This window comes from Cydia fagiglandana, chromosome 7 (assembly GCF_963556715.1).
Source record: "Cydia fagiglandana chromosome 7, ilCydFagi1.1, whole genome shotgun sequence".
NCBI lineage: Eukaryota > Metazoa > Arthropoda > Insecta > Lepidoptera > Tortricidae > Cydia > Cydia fagiglandana.
In genome coordinates this window covers 13,045,450-13,066,702 of record NC_085938.1, presented here as the reverse complement: position 1 = coordinate 13,066,702, position 21,253 = coordinate 13,045,450, and the positions used below count along the sequence as shown (strand labels likewise).

The window sequence follows — 21,253 nt, the reverse complement described above, 5'->3', positions numbered from 1 at the left end:
TTGATTTGCTGAAACTTTACTACTATGATATACCTAAATTTATATTATTTTTGTATGAGAATGGCTTACCCAGTATGCTTATCGCCATGGTAGTGTACGTCCCTGACGGAGCCGTCGGGCTCATGCAGGCTGTAGAAGCCCTTGACGACGTCGCCGTCGCGGTGCTCGTGCTGCGTCTTGTGGTCGCCCGTGTGATGGTCATCTACTTTATACTCGAACTCGTATTTTGGATGAGTCTGGAATAACGAGAAACTGAATCAGAATCAAGTATTTTATTTGTGATAAACTTGAAACTAAAATTACATACAAGAGTATAACTAAAAACTACAAATATTCATAAAATTGGTAAGCGTTAAAGTTTACCACGAAATGGTCTCGCCTCACCCGAAAGTCAGCGCTGATTTTCCAGCGAGACCATTTATGGGCTACGATCGCAGCCGTACGACACGGCCCTATCATAATCTGAACGCAGCCTTTGCAGCAGGTAAATGTACTGTAGGTAAATGTACTTTACCGGTTACAAGGCATAAAACACCACAGGTAGCTTAGGTTCATCATCACTACATGAATGCACGAGGAAGGCGGCTATCAGAGAAGAGTGGCGACGTGTTGTGAAGCTTGCCACCAACACCTGAAGTGATGACCACGACCACTCTGTCAAGAGTAATACCGGCGAAGAAGAAGAAAAGAGAGGTTAGGAACTTACATAGTAATCGACGTGCTTTCCATGTCCGTGGTGATCATGGATGACGACCTCGTGGGGATGGCCGTCGTGCTTGGAGATGTGCTGTGAGGAGTATGCGTGGCCGTGTCCGTGCTGGGCCGCCACCACTCCCAAAACGGCTGCGACGCACAATACCTAACACACAATATGTGACGTTATCTATGAAAAGGGACTTTATTGTCGATGGCGCTTACGCCATTATTAACGATGCTCCGATGTGAACACAATGCCGCGTGACGCTTTGCAGCGTAAGCGCCATCGACAATAAGGTCCTTTTTCATAGATAATGCCCCGTATACAGGTTATGGCAAATTTCTTGTCTTAATTAACTATTACTGTTTGTCGTTATTATAGTAGTCTGTAGTAGTTAGTGGTTAGTGTGTCGAAATCAGCCGGGAGAGTAGGTATATGCTAGTTATTGTATTTGGTTGTTGATTGTCAAGCTCGTTCAGTCAGCTGCTTTAAAGCTAGCTCCAAAAATCTACCTTTTTTAACAGCTAATAATATACACTCATGGCTCTTTATGAAAAATAAATGGATTCTGGCGGACTTACTTTCAAAAGATAATTTTGATGCGTTGTTAAATATAAATACTACTTTATTTTCTCAATAGAATTTAAAATAGACGCGGGCATAGGTTGGTACAGGGTTATTGATATTGGATGTTCAAGTTCATGAGTTTTGTTTATATACATAACCGGACCGGAGCTTCCGGCGTATACTTTTCTATGGAAAGCATGACGTGCTCGCCTGTCATGTCATAGAAAAGTAAGCGTCGGAAGCTCCGGCCCGGACACGGCCCGGTCTAACGTGAGTAGTCCTTAAAGCTGCAGCAATCCCTGAGTCATCCTTGCAAACTCCCTAATCTGCATTGAACTAGCGTAGACACTAAAAATTAAGACATTTTTTCTTACCTTGAAATACATTTTCAGGAGAAAATATAACGTGTAGAAGCGTATGAAACTTGTCGTTCAACTGATACCTGTCGAAAACAAAACGTTGTTTTTATATTGTCTACCGATAGCCACCTTTGCAATAGTAATTCAACATTAATATGACTGTAAAAATAATATGAATATGCCGATTGTTACAAAATTGGGCAAGCGCGAGATATACCTTGGCCTGAATTTAGTTTAACTTGGTCCAATTAAAAAGTCAGTAAGTAGCTATGGTTAGAATTAACCTCATATTCATATACATTATATTACTATTTTAAAATAGTATGTTTGTCGGTATTTATTTTACAAGATTTATTTAGTTTCACCTGACCGTTGTCTGTGTGTAATCAAATCTTGCAAGTTAAATTTGATCCACTTCCCGGTTTCCGATTGAGCTGAAATTTTGCATACATATGAAAGTCGGGTGACAATGCAATATTATGGTATCATCGAGCTGATCTGATGATGGATAAGCGCTGGTGGCCTAGCGGTAAGAGCGTGCGACTGGCAATCCGGAGGTCGCGGGTTCAAACCCCGGCTCGTACCAATGAGTTTTTCGGAACTTATGTACGAAATATCATTTGATATTTATCAGTCGCTTTTCGGTGAAGGAAAACATCGTGAGGAAACCTGCATACATCTGCGAAGAAATTCAAAGGTGTATGTGAAGTCCCCAATCCGCATTGGGCTAGCGTGGGGACTATAGCCCAAGCCCTCTCGCGCTCGAGAGGAGACCTGTGCCCAGCAGTGGGACATATATAGGCTGAGATGATGATCTGATGATGGAGACCGGAGGAACTCTGTGATAAAACAACGAAACCTGTGTTGTGTTTGGGATTCTTAGAATTGTCTCGATGAATATTAGTTGCCTGTGGAAAAAAAGTACAGTCGGCGATAAAAACTTATTTCTGAAGTCTGTAGATGTTACCGTGTATACACTCTAAAAAAAATTTGGTTGGCCCTATCAATATTTTGATAGTCGTAATCAAGCATCTTGATTCCATACGAGCCTTACAAGGACTTCGACATTTCAAATAAGGTAATTCTGATTGATCTTACTATTGCTATGTAACTGAGCCAACTAAGATCTTGTTCAATATATACATGAAAAAGAATTATGGTAACTAATTGACCCTAGTAAGATCAACTAAGCTTGATATTTATTGAATCAACCTACGTTACATAATTATGTCAACAAGTTAATAATAGATGCAAGGTATACAATTGTTAGGATTAATCAATACCTACTTTATTAGTTCAATCACAGATACACTTATTGTTTTAAGTAATCAGCTTTCATTGATTTATATAAGATCGTAATTGTTGTAATTAACTTAACGTCAACTAAGAAGAAACTGCTCTTAGTTGGTCTTCATTTTTTAGAGTGTATCGTGTAAACGTAAATCCTATAAACATGCTCTTCCACATTTTCGAAGTTCTAATTTATGAATTTTATTCAAAAGCGCTTACCAATAAATGACTACCACAATAATTGTTAAATTTTTAAGGTTTCAAAAGGAAAAAACGAAATCCTTATAGGATCACTGATGCGTTTGTCTGTTCGTCTGTCACAGCCAATTTATTTTGAACCTATGGACCAATTAAGTTGAAATTTGGTATATACACACATGTAAATTTGTCACCCAAAGACGGACGTGTGAATTAAAACAACATGGATCCTACTTTTGGGGGGTTAATAAGAAAATTAAGAAATAAAGTTTTTCAAACTATGTCGTGTTACATATCAAATAAAAGAGCTTACCTATTGTTAGAAACACAATTGTTTTATTGTTTTAGTATAAACAGTTTAGAAGTTATTCAAGTAAATAGACATAAAATGATCATCCCCACTCTTTATCCCCGAAACTATTAGGTACGTTTAAAATTTTGAAAAAAATACACAAAATAGTTCTTTAGGTACCTACCTATAGATGACAGGATAACCTATTAGAAATGTGCACGTAAGCGTGAGTCGGAGTTAAATACTTAGTTTTTGATCCGACCTCTACGAGTTTTTTAGACATTTCATTCACGTTTCACATAAAAAAAACATTGTTAAACATTGTGTAATGTACAGAACCCTTGGAACGCGAGTCCGACTCGCACTTGGCCGGTTTTTTCGGCTGGCATTGTCCAAACTGTCGCAGATCCAAAACATTAAAATATACCTACTACTATGTATATTAAGTTTTATCTAAGTGTATGTACAAGTTATAAATAGCCAAAATTAAGTATCTTGATCATGTCATAAAATCCTAAATAATGAACTTTTTCAATAGAATTTAAAATAGACGCGGACATAGGTTGGTACAGGTTTTGCAAAGCTTTTGCAATAATGAACACAAAATGTGTAGGTACGCATTACACTTAGCTGCTATGTTGGCAAAATATTTTGCGACACAATCTTTGTTGCAAACTCGGCGATTGGCTTTGACTTACTTTTTAATTATCAATAAATTACTTCCATATAGATATTGTTACAATTTAGGTATTATAAAAGAACAGATTTCTTCAGTGTATTTATCAGTTTACAGTCTGACTTCACTAGATCAACTGCACTGCACTACTGCAAATATTTATTGAAAATGATGCTTAAAGTAAATAATATAACTCATATAACCCTACTTCTAATATAATCAATTTATTATAAAAAAAGACGACGTAACAATTTATATATACTTTCAGGTTGTAGGTCTCCTTGCCTTAGTCGCTTTGGCGGTAGGTCAGCATGGACATGGCCACGGGTATTCCTCCCAGTACATATCTAAACACGATGGACACCCGCAGATAGTCACCATTAAAGACCACCACGGACACGAGAAACACGTCGATTACTACGTAAGTAAAATATCAAAAATTTGTAAGTTCAAAATTTTAAGTCCTTGCGATGGTACTTTTTTTTTGCTAGCATATTATGGTGTCCCACTGCGGAGCAAAGGCCTCTCCCCTTGTCTTCCACGACTCCCGACATAGCGCCTGCTCTGGCCAGGTGTTGAGAAAGAGAGAGTTAGAGAGAGAGAAGAGAGTAGAGAGAGTAATTTGTTTTATTTTATTTGTAGACTCATCCCAAATACGAGTTCAAGTACAAAGTGGATGATGACCACACTGGCGACCACAAGGCGCAGCACGAGCACCGCGACGGCCACGACACCAAGTCCACGTACCACGTCGATGTCAAGCACATTGTTCCTGAGCATCATCATCACTAAAGCAAAAAACTTACCTCCTTATTCTTAAACGTTTACTAAAGTTGACAAGCCGATAATAACCGTTTGTCCCATTTCCATCATACCTATACGTCGGAAAGGCACAAACGATTTTTATCGGCTTGTCAACTTTATTAAACGTTTATGGATAAGGCGGTTAATTAAGTGAGTTTGAATGCTACAATGTTATTTATCTAAACCGTTATTCTTTGTTTATCACGATTGTTGCAAATAAAAAAAATACTTTATATGTTTTTGTACTTATTCAACCCTTAACCACTTGGTTTTAATAAGTTCGTATGGAAATAACTTGTTATGTTGTTTATAAATGAACTACAAAAGCAGAACTTTCGTGTAAAATGAGCGATCAAAATATTTCGGAGACGCAGGTTTCGTGACAGAGGAACTATAGGTACCGCAATGCCGGTCATAGCATGCGGTTCCTGAACAAATGATAGATGGCTTGTAATATGTGCGTAGATAAAACAGTGCATGTAACTAACTAATACCTATATGCAGTTAGGCATTATAGCACCCGTGTGATCCTCTATTCGTTCGTTTGATACACACAATATTTAAACAGCGCCTAGCGATGCATGCACCGGAGTCTTGACTCGGCTTGGTCATTTTTATTTTACTATTTGTTTGCCTTTCCCATCACGGAACAATGTGTTCCGGACCTTTGTGAGGCGTGCGCGGAGCCGAAGCCAAGGCGTAGAGACCCTTTAGTCACTTTAATGAAATGTAAAGGGTACACCAAGCGGACGCACGCAGAGGCAGCACCCGCCAGGGTGTAAGGACTATTGAGAGTTGATGGTAATGATGGTATCTAAAATTAACTAGGTTATTGGGTGAAAGCGATGGACTAAGTTCTGAGCTATGTTATAAAAAACCGGACACCTGCCTTATAAAACGGTATGCAATTTTATTTCCGGCAGACTCGCCCTCACAAACTGGGCACCAACAAAAAGAGACATGTACAGGATGGCTTATTTTACTTTATTTTTAATAATAAAGGGGTTTACTAATGTTTCGACGAAAATTATTTAGCAAATTCTTAACCCCCCGAACTACGTATCCCATATTTTTATTTAGTCGAATTATTATTTCCCAACTCAACGTTTCGCATTGATATCATTTCCCAACTAATGATTTGATAAATTATTGTTAGACAAATTATTACCTGGGATTTTCGTTGATTGGTATACCTACCTTGATTTGATTATATATATAGCCATAACCAACCTATCTCTGGGAGCAGTTTCGTTTTTAGGGTCATAAAAATAACCCTAACCTACCCATCCCTGGGTGCAGTTTAGTTTTTAGGGTCATAAAAAAAATAACCCTAACCCACCTATCTCTGGGAGGAGTTTTGTTTTTAATCATTATTCACCACATAAAATTTGACAATATGTTACCTACTTGCCTTAGCAAATCATTTGCTACAAAATTATATACCACATAAAATTTGACGTAATAAAATTATGCAATATAAAAATGTAGCGAAATAAAAAAATCACGAAGTAAAATTATGCCAAGAATTGGTTTGCGAGGTAAAATTTCGGCGAAAAGTTGGTTGCTGAAAAGGAAATTCGACGAAACATAATTCGGCAAAAAGGCAGTACACCAATAAAGGCGGTAATTTTGGACACGGCGCGTATAGTACGTCGGTTCCTCAGTTCCTCACTCTGCGGCTCTGATCACCGGCAGCTTGGACCCTGCCCCGCTGCCGGCGGCACCCTAGGTTAGGTTTTTAGAGCACCGTACAAAACTTTGTTCACGGTGCTCTTATTTATAATGTGTTTTTATATATTTTTTGTAATGTTTTGTATATGTTTTTATATTTCACTTTTATACTCACATTGTAAACTCCTAACCTAAGACTTTAATTGAATAAATGAATAATAACTCAACCTATATACGTTCCACTGCTGGGCACAGGCCTCCTCTCATGCACGAGAGTGCTTGTGCTATTGTCCCCACGCCGTTTAGGCAGATTTTATTCAGATTTCGCCAGTTAAGCTTTAGGTCAAAATCTGATTAAATACGACTCTAGGGTAGCCAGTTTCTATTTAATTCAGATTCTATTTAAGTACGTAAGACTATAATTTAGAATGAGGCATTTTCTAAGTTTTCCAAGTTCCTACAATGTTAGATTATCCATCATATAACAAATTCCTAGCACTTCAGATTCTCTCAATGCTGGATTCTCAGCAGGTCAGAAAATTACATTTTCAGAATCTCAGTATGTCTAAATTTGAGTACCTACGACCGATTCTATGTTGATTAAATTATGTTTAGAGTATATTCTTAGAAGGTCAGATAATAATTATGTTACCCGTGGACAAGATGCATGTAACTGATGCGTCGAAATATCGGGAGCTCGAAAACAATACAAAAGGTAATCACGGTTCATATCCCGGTCGATAAACTCGTAAGTCTAGTGAAACTAACCGTGAATCATTCAAAACTGTTATTATTGAGACTTGTAAAGTTTTTTTTATGAATGAAAACAATTAAGAGGAGCTATTTTGCAGTGTTTAATCGAGCATCTTTATCTTTGTAGGTTTTCATTATAGTCAAATTACAAGTGGGTCATGACTTCCTACTATTTTCCACCCTCTCTAAATTTTAATTTCAGACCAGTATGATTTTATCAATAAAATATAAATGATATAAAAACTCAATATTTTATTCTTATACTTTTATTTACAAAAATATTAACAAATTCATAAAACTACCTACGCAAGAAGACTAAGGCCCACTTGCACCATCCCACTAACCCGGGGTTTAGCGGTTTAACCGTCAACTCAGTGTCAAGCAGTACTGGTAACCATGGTAATTCCAGATTTAACCGGTCAACCCCGGGTTAGTGGAATGGTGCAAGTGGGAATAAAAAAAATATCAACATTTTTTAAACGGGTCTCGGGTTCGTTTAATAGTGATGGTGGTGATGCTCGGGAACGATGTGATGCGTGCTGTGTTTTACGTCAGCATGGAATCTGAAATATTATCAAAAAACTTCGTTTCATTACTTCGTTACATATTTAAAAGTAGGATTTAAGAGGATACATTTTGTTGAATTTTTGCACACGGCATAATTATAAACGAATCAGTTACTCTCAATTAAGTATGTATAACATATTTAGGTACCTATTCAATATAAATTTTAAGGTAAAAATATTACATTCCTTATTTAGGCAGCCGTGTAAGGCCCACTGGCACCATCCCACTAGCGGTAAACCTAATAACCTAATGTCAAATTGTACTGGTAAACCATGGTAACTCCAGGATTAACTGGTTATCCCCGGGTTAATAGAATGGTGCAAGTGGGCCTAAAAATAACTTTGATTACCCGGAGTGCTTGTCGCCGTGGTAGTGGACGTGTCTGATGGAGCCGTCGGGCTCGTGCAGGCTGTAGAAGCCCTTGACGACGTCGCCGTCGCGGTGCTCGTGCTGCGTCTTGTGGTCGCCCGTGTGATGGTCATCTACTTTATACTCGAACTCGTATTTTGGATGAGTCTAAATACGAAAAAAAAAGTTAAAAAGCTATGCTAAACTAAGGTAATGATAATAATGAAGACACGCGGTAGCGTGTTCAGCCAAGTTCAAAGAAACCGGACAAGTGCGAGTCGGACTCGCCCTCCGAGAGTTCCGTACTTTTTAGTATTTGTTGTTAAAGCGGCACAGTACATCATCTGTGAAAATTTCAACTGTCTATATAGCTAGCACGGTTCCTGATATACAGCCTGGCGACAAACAGACAGACGGACAAACGGACAGTGCAGTCTTAGTAATAGGGTCCCGTTTTTACCCTTAAACTATTATCCTTGAAATCGTTTCAAAATATGCCTAAATCCAGTGTAATGGCTCCTCTTCACGATGGGCCAACGCCGGCCACTCCAAGGGACGCATTTATGCGTTAGAGGGAGCAAGTGATATTGCTATCTCATTCTACCGCATGGCTGCGCACCGCATGGCTATGGCATGGTTCCTTTTAGTGGCCGGCGTTGGCCCATCGTGTAGGGGAGCCATAAGCCACTCACGTAATAGTCGACGTGCTTCTCATGACCATGGTGGTCGTGGATAGTGACCACGTGCGGGTGTCCGTCGTGCTTGGAGATGTGCTGCGAGGAGTGAGCGTGCCCGTAACCGTGTTGAGCGACCACCGCGGTGGCTAAAGCCAGAAGACTCACGACCTAAAATTATTGTTAAAATGAGGGTTTCCGCGATCGAGATTTTCACTAGATGGCAGCACCGCGACGAGAGGTAGTTTTGACAGCTGCTGTCAAAATCCACCAATAAAAAAACATGGTTGAACATGATTGGTGGATTGTCACTAGACCTCTCGCCACGGTGCTGTCATCTAGTGAAAAATTCGATCACGGAAGCCCTCATTCAGCTTTCTCTGGTTCATATAAATTGTAAGATAAAAGTAGTTTTCAGCAATTTTATCGTCAATTGTAAAACAACTGTTCTGTAATGCCTATTACCTTAAAGAACATTGTTATGTTGTAGTTAGTCCAATGAGGTCAGACTGTTAACTGATACAAGTCACAAAGAAAACAGCTCTTTTATAGTATCGAAGACATGATATTATCGATATGCATAGTATTTATTAGTAATTAAAATTAAGCCACAACCAAATGCAGGCATTGTTGTGCAAAGTTTCGCAAAACATTTTGCTCTGCGAGCATACTCGTAAAACGGCAGCGTGTTTTGTAAACTTTCGTTTACAAAATTATTATTACAAGTACAATGTCGCGATTAATTAATTAATATATCGCCGGGTCACAAGCAAAAGTCACTAACTAACACCATTTAACAATAAACTGTGTTAAAAGTGTAATAAAGTGCATTGTTACTTTAATTTTTCGATAGTACTTAGTGACTTTCGCTTGTCACCCGACGATATGTTTAGTACAGAATTGAACGACAGTATTGACAAACAAATTGTTAGAATTGGACTATCAATAGGTACAGCTAACTGATATGATTCTAAAAGGTGCACGTTTGAATTTGCCTATGTGCGTGCTTTAATATTTTTCCAAACTATTATTATTTTATAAATTGACATACATTTTTTTGTTAAATTGCAGTATATTTCCTAATTAATTTAATAATCCCAAATAATATTTTAAATGCGAAAGTAACTGTCTGTCATTTAATTTGTTACCTCTTCGCGCTTAAACCACTGAACGGATTTAGATAAAATTTGGTTCCTTTGATGATAGTTTTAGGCCCGGTTTCAAAGGGTAGTTTTTATCAATAATTATCATCATTGTATAATAGATGAAGTCGCGGGCAGAAGCGAATTAAATATATCGACTTTTATTTGGTACGTACGAAATACCCTTGTTAGGTATAACGGTAGTGCCCAGTTAGGTACCTATACTTAATTACGTACCTACTGATATACTTAACAATTTCTTGAAATAATAAAATTCTTTAAAAGGAGCTTGAGAATTAACATTTTTACCGAAAATTTGATCTCGCGTGGGTACCAGTTGAGTTTGGGCAGTATCTTAATTACGAGTAAGTACTTATATCACGACAATAAATTACTTACTCTTTAATGGATATCGCTCGATTTGCAAACCGTGAGTTAAAATATAAAAGAAGTGGTTGGTTTTGAAAATGTATCAGTTCACAAGTCTCCTTTATTCGAGTACAACGAATTTATACAATAATTTTAAGATGTATTGCAAGGTATCTAAAAATTGCTTTGAAAATCTAACTAGTACTTTTTTTAAATCTAAATTTTTAAAAGAAGCCTTTATCAATGAGACAGGTCGGCTCCGTTAGGCCTCTACAGTACAGAGTTTCAATTTCAATTCATTCAGGTGTTACTCGATATCAAAAAACTATACACGAATTTCCTAGTACTTTAAACTTTGAACCACAAAATTTGGATACTAAACCAAGATTTTAACATTACAGATTTTGTGTCTGGCTGCTCTGGCTGCTTTGGTAGGGTTGGTGATCGCGCAGCACGGGCATGAGCACGCGCACTCCTCGCAGCACATCTCCAAGCACGACGGACACGCGGAGGAAGTCATCATCAAGGACCACCACGGACACGAGAAGCACGTCGACTACTACGTAAGCCCCAAACAACATTAATTTGTTCTAGGGGTATTCCACAAGACTGACGCTTACCTCAATAAGCTACCTCAATAAAATACGTGAATCTCGAGAATATACTGCCAATTTGTTAGCCAAGTCATGAAATATTACCTGACCCAATATCGCTTACTCAGCATTTCCAGAAGTATTAGAAGAATTGCGTTATGTAAGCGACAGTCTCGTGGAATGCCCCTCTAGTGCCATCTGCTCTTGACGCACGTTGACAATTAAATGTGTTGCAGACGCATCCCAAGTACGAGTTCAAGTACGAGGTGGAGGACAAGCACACGGGCGACCACAAGACGCAGCACGAGCACCGCGACGGCGACGTCGTCAAGGGCTTCTACAGCCTGCACGAGCCCGACGGCTCCCTCAGGGACGTGCACTACCACAGTGACAAAAAGACTGGGTGAGGGACCGCTTAGTTTCGATTTGCAAGAATTGCAAGCAATCAATGTACCTAAAACTATACCTAATGAATAATGTTACAATATCTATAAATATTACTTCTTTTTCAGATTTCACGCTGAGGTGAAACACAGCACCCACCACATTGTTCCCAAACATCACCATCATTAAAACTGGTTTATCTAATACTATACACACACCTATAGTCCGTTTTTTTAGCATTAGAAAGAACTTCGCAGAAGTAAGCTTGTGGTTCCAAATCCGGCACTTTTAGCGGTTATAATTTGAAGTAAATTATATGTATTGACCATGCTACATTAGATAATTCAATAATTATTAACAATTAAAGAGCCTGACAAAAACTGCACGCTTGCTTCTGTGGAGTTCTTTCTAATGCCAAAAAAAACGAACTATAGATAATTATTGTTGACACTGTTGTTTGTTTATGAAAAATATAATTATGTAAATACAACTTCTGCATTTCATTTTACTTTTTTAAACGTTATACGTGCCGCCGTAAAGATTAACTTGTAGGTTTTTAGCGAAGATCGTAATAGAGTTTTGCCTTTAGAGGGAAGTATAGCACGTGCATCGTCCATACAAAAAGAGAAAACGTTTTGCCACTTCTAAATATTTTCCATTCTCCATGATTTTTTAGTATGTTACTGAACAATGAAAAACTAGGATTATAGGTACGTATTTCTTTTTTCAAATATTTGCAATACCCTAAAAATTAAGCGTAAGTTATAAACGTAATAGAACATAATTATGCTATAGCGATGGACATCAAATTTAAAGTGATACTGACATATTAAGATTTAGTTAGTGGAAAACGATTTCAACCGAAATGGAAATTGTATGAAGTAGGTGCCTACCTGTTGTTTATAGCCAGTGAACGCATAGGTTATATATGATCGCAGTTTATAGCATACTTCCCTCTTAAAACCAGATGATAATGTCACCTTTTGGATTACAATAAATTCTGCTTTCATATATCTTTACTCTAATTTAGGTAGGTACACTTACTTTAAAAAAATCTCAAATTAAGCACTTTACCTCTTAGTAAGGAAATTGATTTGCCGACTTGGATAAACGGAATTGGTATAAACGATTTCAACCCTAATGATTAATTAGCGTTAACTACGTTAATATTAACCTTAATTTACTATTTCAGTTGAAATTTCTATATCAATTCCGTTAACACCATTCCGGTGCACCAAAAATGCCATAACATTTACGATGTCTGTGGCCGATTTTATAAAGCTACAAGTTACAAATTACAAGCGGAAGTCTCGCTCTAACACATAGGGTTAGAAAGCGACTTCCGCTTGTAAATTGTAACTTGTAGCTTTATAAAATAGGCCACTGGCCATTAGTTACAGCTAGTGCAAATTCAATATACCTAAGTATATTCAAAAGTTTGTTGAATTTGGTAAGTACTTTTATTGTAATAAAACAACGAAATCGAAGCAACAGCTTTATTTACATGTTGTAAAACTAATTTAACACATATTACATAATCAGGTATCACAAGCATAAACACAAATGAAAAATAGTTAAGAAACCACAACGTAAATTAATGATGATGAGCCGGTACTACATGCTTGGCGTGACCTTCACGCTGGACCTGGGCATTGAATCTGGGAAGAAAAATTACAATTTATTACAAACAATATTTCTTATACTTCAGGATCTAAGTATTATAATTACAGTGAAGTGATCTTAAATTGGCAAAGAATGTGGAAGGTCGTGAGTTCAAGCCTCCTCGGAGCTCAATAGCACTACTGATTCAGTTTAAAAAAATTGCATAAAGACGAGCAATGGTTATGTGCCTCCTCTGTCCCGTTGCCAATTTAAGAGTTAATGAACTAAATATTTTGGAGGGCATATTTTGTGATAACGTTTTATTCACTAAAGTAAAAGTAGGTGAACACTTAGAGTAGAGACATCGGTAAAAATAAGATTGAAATTATTTTAGAATATAACAATCTTTCTTACCCAGTCTTGTGGTCAGCGGTGTAATGCACGATCCTGACAGTGCCGTCGGCCTCGTGCAGGCTGTAGTAGCCCTTCACGAGGTCGCCGTCGCGGGACTCGTGCTGGGACTTCTTGTCGCCGGTGTGCGGGTCCTCCACCTTGTACTCGAACTCGTATTTAGGGTGCGCGTAGTAGTCGTGGTGGCCTTCGGGCGCCTTGCCGGGCACGTCGTGCCGCTGGATGTTTTGTGAAGAGACGGCGTGGTGAGTTTGTTGTGACACAGTGTGAATGGGCTCGTGGTATGACACTAGATGCACGGGCTCGTGCTGGATATGACCAAGTTGCACATGGCCAAGCTGAATATGACCAAGCTGTTCTTGCCCATGGCCATGTCCATGCTCCTGACTGTGGCTCTGGTGTAGAACGATGCTCTGAGACGAGTACGCGTGTCCATGTTCATTGTGCCCGTGCCCTTCTTGTGGCCGAGCAAGAGCTACAGCCAGGGTAGCGGCAACCACTAATATCTATAGAAAATGATGATAAACGGCAATGTAGTTATAAATTTACATTACTATTATAAGTAATATTAATTTAAGACTGCATCGAGCAAAATCAGCGAAAAAGGCAGTCACCGTTTAGTCGCTAGCGTTCACATCTCTTGATAAAAAAAATTATAATAAATGTCATTATTATCCCAAAGAGTGTGTTTACAACGAATCACCCTTGAAAATCTGAAATATTTTACAATATAATAAATACACTTATGCAAAGTTGTACCTAAAACGAGATGAACGAGTGTCAGCGTTTAGTAAAATTTGTATAAAAAAATCGATGCTCATGCTATAAAATCGAGTGATTTCGAAAGCCAGATAACTGGACTACAACGAATCAGGCTTTTCCTATTTTTCCTCTTAAAGGCTACAGAGAAATTCAATCGTAAACGTAAACTTTCGTAAAATTTCCATACATCCGCCATATCTGTCAAATTCTCCTTTCAATCAGATGCCCGCTGGGCTTGGTTCAAAGCGGACGCGTACCAGGATCTCCCAGTTTGACAGTTTGAAATTCATATCCGTATACGAATGATGATATCAGTGAAAAACTGTGTTCAAAATAAATAGGGTAAATAAATAACGTCACACGGAGATCTAGAGTCATTAAAATTTCGATATCTTTTTATTCACAAGTCATAATACTTAAAAAATATAACAAATTATTTAATAAAATATATGAATACAACCAAATCAGTGTAATTAGCTTCTTCCTAATTCACTTAAAATGAAAAAAGTTTGAAGATTTGTTATTTCTTATTGGAATAAATTTTCATTGTGCTGGTATTCATGTTACGTCATTTTAAAAACATATATGACATAATGTCAATATACTAGATAAACAATTTATCAACAAAATTTTTCACATTTTAGCCTAAGCAATATAAATTATTAAAATTTTATTTATGAAGACGGAGCAATGTTGTTCACATAATTTCAGCAATAAAATTCTTAGTTTCAACTAGTTCTGTTGTTATTCTAAGAGCTATCACGAGCTCTGAAAGTTAATTCAATGATATATCATCAAGAAATTGAAATCAAGACTCGACCTGCAGTCTCAGCGAGTTTTTGTGGCTATATTATCAGTTGAAAGAACGATATTTAAAGCCAATACCAGCAGTGGTCTGTTTTACGAGTACCTATATTGGTTTCATGTGACGATGTTTATATAAATGTATCTATCAAACAACAACGTGCTTTTATTTCATTGATATTCGGTGCAAAACGATAACTCAGTAACGAAATTAAATTATGAGAAATGCCTTTGGTTTTTTTCAGTGAACGTTTATATTTATGAGGTCGTTTATAGGTAAGGTCTTATGTCTTATCAGCGTGGCTTTGGCCTTTGGACATTTTTGTAATGCTTTGTAATAAGGTAGGTGAGGTATCTACTTATATCCCTAATTGTAATAACCTTTTTTGAAATGAATTACAATTTAATTATTTAAATAAAAAAGTGGTCCACAATAATATACATCCGTTCGGTCCGCTAAAATAATATAAGTGCCCTTCATAATATTAAGTAGGTATATTTAAGATTAACAATCAGTAAACATCATTAATTACAAATGTAGGCCGATTTTAATTTAATTACAAATTGGGTGAGATATTTCCGACATAAAACCTAAAGGTAAAAGTACAATTTGCTAAGTAAACTGTCAATCTACATTAATTATTATAATAGATAGACTCTTAGAGGTCAGCTTACTGAAGATTATGAACAACATATAGGTACTTTCTAAATAAAATACAATTTGTTTTTCCATGACTCATGTAGGCCTTATTTTACTAGACCATTTAAATTAAAGATGAAATTAATTCATGATAAAAGGTAATAAGGCCCGGTAATATTCTCTGTTATTCTTGAACTTGTACTAATGTTATTTAAATGTACTGCGAATAAAAAAATATAAATTAATTTTCGGTTACTGATGAATAGTGATGAAGTTAAAGTGACGTCACAGTGTTTGTGACTCCCCCTCCCCATGTCACAACATGTCACATTTTCTTGACCCCCTCCCCCCCAAAACGTGTGACGTAATTAATGGATGACCCCTTAATGTAATTTTACTCATTGGGTAACGCACTTTCGATAACAATTTGAAGTTTTCTGATATCTGTTATATTTACGAAATTATAGCCTGGCTACACTTAACGATTACGCCCTGTATAAGTTACTTCGGGACGCGTCATGGTCATGGCCCAGAACCCATACTATCCGGGACACAGTTCTTTAATATTATGTGGGGCTAAAAAGGCCCTCTGTCAGTGCAGGTGACAAGGCCCGGTCCCGGGCCTTATTGAACGTATGAGATGGAATAGTAAATTTAAATATTTTAATATAGGTAATTATGAGTTTTATGATTTCCCGATGAGTTTTAAGTAAGCATCACTTACTGACTTATAAAAGTATAAGCGTAGTACCTGCATTCTATTAGATGTTTTTAAAGCCTTATTATCAATAGAGCTTTAAAAATTAAGTTATAAGTAAAATATAATAAGCGTGTTTAGTTGTAAAAAATATGTTACAAGACCTATATATAACTAATGAAGGGATAATTTTAGATATAAGTAGTTCACTTCGAGTAGGTAAAAAAGACGATTTCTTATATCTTTAATAATAAAACTCCTAGTTTTAATTTGGTCTAGAGTCTGTGCGGAAAGAGAAGAGTTGTGGAATGTATTGAGCCCCATACATTCCACGACTCTTCTCTTTCCGCACAGACTCTATGTCTACAAACCGCATATACCTACCATCGCACACCACCACACTGTTAACTGACAGTTCGTAAACCTTATTACAAAAGGCATAAGGTCTACCGATGGACAGTTAAGAGCGTCGCCGTTTGTACCTATCTTAATACAAAAGTCAACAACGAAAATAAATAATTACCTAATACGTCACATACCTATGACATGACATGAACAAACAAGGAAAGCTATATATAAAAAGTGTTTTTTCTCTGTCTTCTCACAAAGGAAAGTTTGACAGTTTTAATTCCTCAAAGGAGGTGAGTAGTTAACACTAAACTCGAAACAGCACCTTTAAAAAACATTAGGGGTCACTGACCTGTCCCAGTAAATTGAGGTAGTGTGCGTGAGCTGCGTTTGTGCGTGAAATGGGGTAATTTGACAGAATCTGAAAATTTACCCTCCTCTACGCCCTCTTAAGAATTCTAAGGATTTAATATCCAAACTAATTAATAAACTTACTTTTGAGTACATTTTCAGAACTGTTGAATGGTCGAATGTAAACCGAAAATGATGTATGGAATGAGATACTTGCAGCTTTTATATATTTTACCTACGTTTTGAACATAAAGTACGAGTTTAAGAACCTGTTTAATTGTAATACAATATCAAGTGCAGTGTTACAAGGTTATTTGCCCTTTGAAAAATTTAAGTCTTTACTATCACTTAAAAATGGTGAAATATGTAGTTTAATTTTGTATGTCAATCAAGACATTCGTCTGTCAATTTCTACACAGAACAGATTATGGTTGGTAACAGGATCGTCATAGAACAAATTGGCACCACGACAATCAATTAAACCAATCCAACATTAGCATTGTCTCATATTAAATAATCTAAAATAACTACTGTTAGTGCTTGAAAAAGGAGACCTAGGCTCTCCAAAACATGTTGCTCGAGTGAGTGAAAAATAGGTGAGTTAAACCGTATTAATTTAAGCTTAGTGGTAGTATGACTCACGACAGTTTAAACGATTAAATTCGAATCTAAAATAATGCAAAATATCGTCTGATGAAATTCATTATGTTGATATACTGATGTTTATATAAAAAACTTGGAAATTGACATATAAACTTACTCTTATCAGTGGCGAGACTCTCCTGACTTCGGGCAAACTCGGCTCCGTTCGGCTCAGCATTGCTCGAGCAATTATTAGGAATAGTGATCCAAAAGACTCGAGCCCTGTTAGCTCTTTTTTTAGGGCTCGCCTCATCTCTTGACGCCTAAAGCCGTAAAGTAGGCTAATGAAATAAAAACTGGTCAAGTGCGAGTCGGACTCGCGTTTCAAGGGTTCCGTACATCACACAATTTAGGTGTCAGGAAATGAGGCGAGCCCTAAATAAAGAGCTAACAGGGCTCGAGTCTTTTGGATCACTAATTAGGAATGACACAACTTGACGTTCCTTTGCGTGCACGACCACAGATAAGATAATTACTTGAATTTTGACAACCCTAAATAGTCGAAAGGGATAGTGCCATAAGTTAGAAAGGGATATCATGATTCGACCCTGAATCGCTGTCAAACTTCGGTTTTATGGGAAGTGTCCCTTCTGAACGGTAGTACTATTACGTATTTTGTGCTTTCACGTTGTAATGAGAGAAAAAAAAACTTGTTTTGTTATTTGGAAAACAAAATTTAATTATAACAAATACTTAAATGTATAAAATAACATTTAATATAAATAACAAAAGTATAAATACTAGTATGAATGAACGGTTAATGGTGATGATGGTGTTCCGGCACGATGTGGTGGGTACTGTGCTTGACCGTTGCATGAAAACTGCAAATAATATATAATTATGATAAGTGATTAAATTTATAATACACATTAGAGTTGAATATCGTCTAAAGAATATAAAGGCATGAGATACCTACAATCGAAAAAATAACTCACCCAGTCTTTTTGTCACTGTGGTAGTGCACGTCCCTGAGGGAGCCGTCGGGCTCGTGCAGGCTGTAGAAGCCCTTGACGACGTCGCCGTCGCGGTGCTCGTGCTGCGTCTTGTGGTCGCCCGTGTGCTTGTCTTCCACCTCGTACTTGAACTCGTACTTGGGATGCGTCTGTAACACATTTAATTGTCAACGTGCGTCAAACAACAGAAGGCACTGGAACAGATTAATGTTGTTTGGGGCTTACGTAGTAGTCGACGTGCTTCTCGTGTCCGTGGTGGTCCTTGATGATGATTTCCTCCGCGTGTCCGTCGTGCTTGGAGATGTGCTGCGAGGAGTGCGCGTGCTCATGCCCGTGCTGGGCCACCACTGCGCCGATGAAAACTCCTAGACACATTACCTGCTGTGTGAAATTTTCGCTTATTTACTCGTAATAACAGCTGTTTTACAGATATTTAAGGCATGCAATATAAGTAGGGTTTGGGCACACATATTCTCTGTACCAGGTGGGTATGAGATAATTTTTTCCCTAGTTAGACTCAGATACGGGAAATAAAACTAAATGAAATATAAGAATCATTCATATTTTAATTATAGTAACATTTTAATTATACTAACAATTGAGGCCGCATTTAAACACAAAACGCAAGTTAAAAACAAAACACCGAAAGGTCTGCTCTAATTTAATGATTTGTATAAATTGGAAAGCAGTTTTAGAGATGTGAGTTATATGCCGATTGTGAAAGCATTTTATGACAGTTGAATAATTTTGTTATTCGAAAATTATACATTGATATAAATATAATGTTCTACCTTTAAGTACATCTTTAAATTGGTATTTGGCTCAAATGTGTTTCTTGATGTGAAGACAAGAGTGGACTGATACATTTATAAAACAAACTACTTCTTTTATAATCCGATAATAACGCAACCAAATCTGATACCTAATATGTCCATTTGTTAAAATTCAGGACTTTGTATAAGTAAACGCTGTATGTTAAGCTAATATTTCGTAAACATAAGAGTTCTTTCACTAATTTCATGTTTATTTCTTTTATACTAATTGTCTGTACTCAATACTTTCATGTCCTTGACAAATCAGCAATTTATAAAATGGTATCAGAAGCCTAAAGATTCAAAAATAATCGATTTTTAAGTATCTTAATAAAACATAACTTTGGGGTCCTAATGAAGTTTTAATTCAACTCGTCCCACCATCTCCTTTTCGGTCGGTCTTTACCTCGTTGGTCATCTGTACTGTCGTGTATCTCCCACTCAGTAACTAACTATTTTGACCCACCATCCCGGATGCATGCGGCAGACATGCCCAACCATGTCCCTCACTTAACTCGCAGTAGGTAGGATACCTACAGTTAAGTGGGAAACTCAGTTATCAACATTGCTTTGATTGTCCAAAAGATTGCAAACATTTGTCATACGGTTCAACCCACGAACTATTTTTTAGCGCGATTTCGGGGTTGGCTTTGCAGTAAAAATTGTTCAGTAGGTATGACCAAAATTTTCACCTCTCAGAATGTGTACAGACATAACAAAATCACTATGTAGGTTTGACACAGTTATTGGTACCTACTTAGAATTGTAAACATCATCGAGTCATTATATCAATGCGATATATTCATAAAATGTGTAGCAGTATTGCAGAGTGTACCTAAATAAAAGCAAAGTATTTCTTTAAAAAATGTAAAAAGGTATTATGTTAATAAATAATGGCCAATTGAATCAAGACTGTTCCATTAAAATTAAATTCAAGACGGTCGATCACTTTACGAAAATTAAATATCAAACACTGTGTTTGGGCAGTGTCTTACTTATTATATGCCAGTAAATTACCTCTTTACATTTACGATATCAACCGATTTGTAATTCACGTGTTATAAAAGAAGTTGCTGGTTTTGGAAATGTATCAGTTGACAACTGTTCTTTAATCTGAGAACAACATAAAAATATACTATTGTAGAAATGTATCCCAAGGTAAATTAAAAAATTCCAGTTTTTTAAGTAAATTAAAAGTTTAGGATGTGTTTTAGGCATAATAACAAAATCAAATACTTTTACACAGATTTTGTATCTCGCTGCTCTGGTGGGGTTGGTGATCGCGCAGCACGGGCATGAGCACGCGCACTCCTCGCAGCACATCTCCAAGCACGACGGACACGCGGAGGAAGTCATCATCAAGGACCACCACGGACACGAGAAACACGTCGACTACTACGTAAGCCCCAAACAACATTAATCTGTTCTAGGGGTATTCCACGAGACTGTCGCTTACCTCAATAAGCTACCTCAATAAAATACGTGAATCTCGAGAATATACTGCCAATTTGTTAGCCAAGTCATGAAATATTACCTGACCCAATATCGCTTACTCAGCATTTCCAGAAGTATTAGAAGAATTGCGTTATGTAAGCGACAGTCTCGTGGAATGCCCCTTTAGTGCCATCTACTCTTGACGCACGTTGACAATTAAATGTGTTGCAGACGCATCCCAAGTACGAGTTCAAGTACGAGGTGGAGGACAAGCACACGGGCGACCACAAGACGCAGCACGAGCACCGCGACGGCGACGTCGTCAAGGGCTTCTACAGCCTGCACGAGCCCGACGGCTCCCTCAGGGACGTGCACTACCACAGTGACAAAAAGACTGGGTGAGGGACCGCTTA

The 21,253-nt window shown here is 37.4% G+C and overlaps 5 protein-coding genes across 5 annotated transcripts; 3 read left to right on the top strand and 2 right to left on the bottom strand.

The window, feature by feature from the left end:
- Window positions 1-65: 65 nt before the first annotated feature.
- On the bottom strand, window positions 66-9,454 carry LOC134665954 (histidine-rich glycoprotein-like). Its single transcript, XM_063523013.1, has 6 exons — window positions 9,362-9,454; window positions 8,915-9,067; window positions 8,224-8,390; window positions 7,834-7,870; window positions 707-859; window positions 66-236 (listed from the first exon to the last, which is right to left on the bottom strand). Exons 1-6 carry the CDS (start codon window positions 9,371-9,373, stop codon window positions 66-68), a joined length of 693 nt encoding a protein of 230 aa, XP_063379083.1. The 5' UTR covers window positions 9,374-9,454.
- LOC134665952 (antifungal protein-like) lies at window positions 4,155-4,871 on the top strand. The gene is made up of 3 exons (XM_063523010.1): window positions 4,155-4,259; window positions 4,348-4,500; window positions 4,722-4,871. Exons 1-3 carry the CDS (start codon window positions 4,248-4,250, stop codon window positions 4,869-4,871), a joined length of 315 nt encoding a protein of 104 aa, XP_063379080.1. The 5' UTR covers window positions 4,155-4,247.
- Window positions 9,455-10,565: 1,111 nt separating the features above from the next.
- Window positions 10,566-11,598, top strand: LOC134666211 (histidine-rich glycoprotein-like). Its single transcript, XM_063523362.1, has 4 exons — window positions 10,566-10,577; window positions 10,794-10,970; window positions 11,237-11,403; window positions 11,513-11,598. Exons 1-4 carry the CDS (start codon window positions 10,566-10,568, stop codon window positions 11,571-11,573), a joined length of 417 nt encoding a protein of 138 aa, XP_063379432.1. The 3' UTR covers window positions 11,574-11,598.
- A 1,267-nt stretch (window positions 11,599-12,865) lies between these two features.
- On the bottom strand, window positions 12,866-18,969 carry LOC134666209 (histidine-rich glycoprotein-like). The gene is made up of 6 exons (XM_063523361.1): window positions 18,820-18,969; window positions 18,577-18,743; window positions 18,402-18,462; window positions 17,144-17,218; window positions 13,401-13,903; window positions 12,866-13,042 (listed from the first exon to the last, which is right to left on the bottom strand). The coding sequence occupies exons 1-6, from the start codon at window positions 18,967-18,969 to the stop codon at window positions 12,979-12,981; spliced, it is 1,020 nt and encodes a 339-aa protein (XP_063379431.1). The 3' UTR covers window positions 12,866-12,978.
- Window positions 18,970-19,895: 926 nt separating this feature from the next.
- Window positions 19,896-21,242, top strand: LOC134666208 (uncharacterized). The gene is made up of 3 exons (XM_063523360.1): window positions 19,896-19,926; window positions 20,621-20,805; window positions 21,072-21,242. The coding sequence occupies exons 1-3, from the start codon at window positions 19,896-19,898 to the stop codon at window positions 21,240-21,242; spliced, it is 387 nt and encodes a 128-aa protein (XP_063379430.1).
- The last annotated feature ends 11 nt before the right edge of the window (window positions 21,243-21,253 follow it).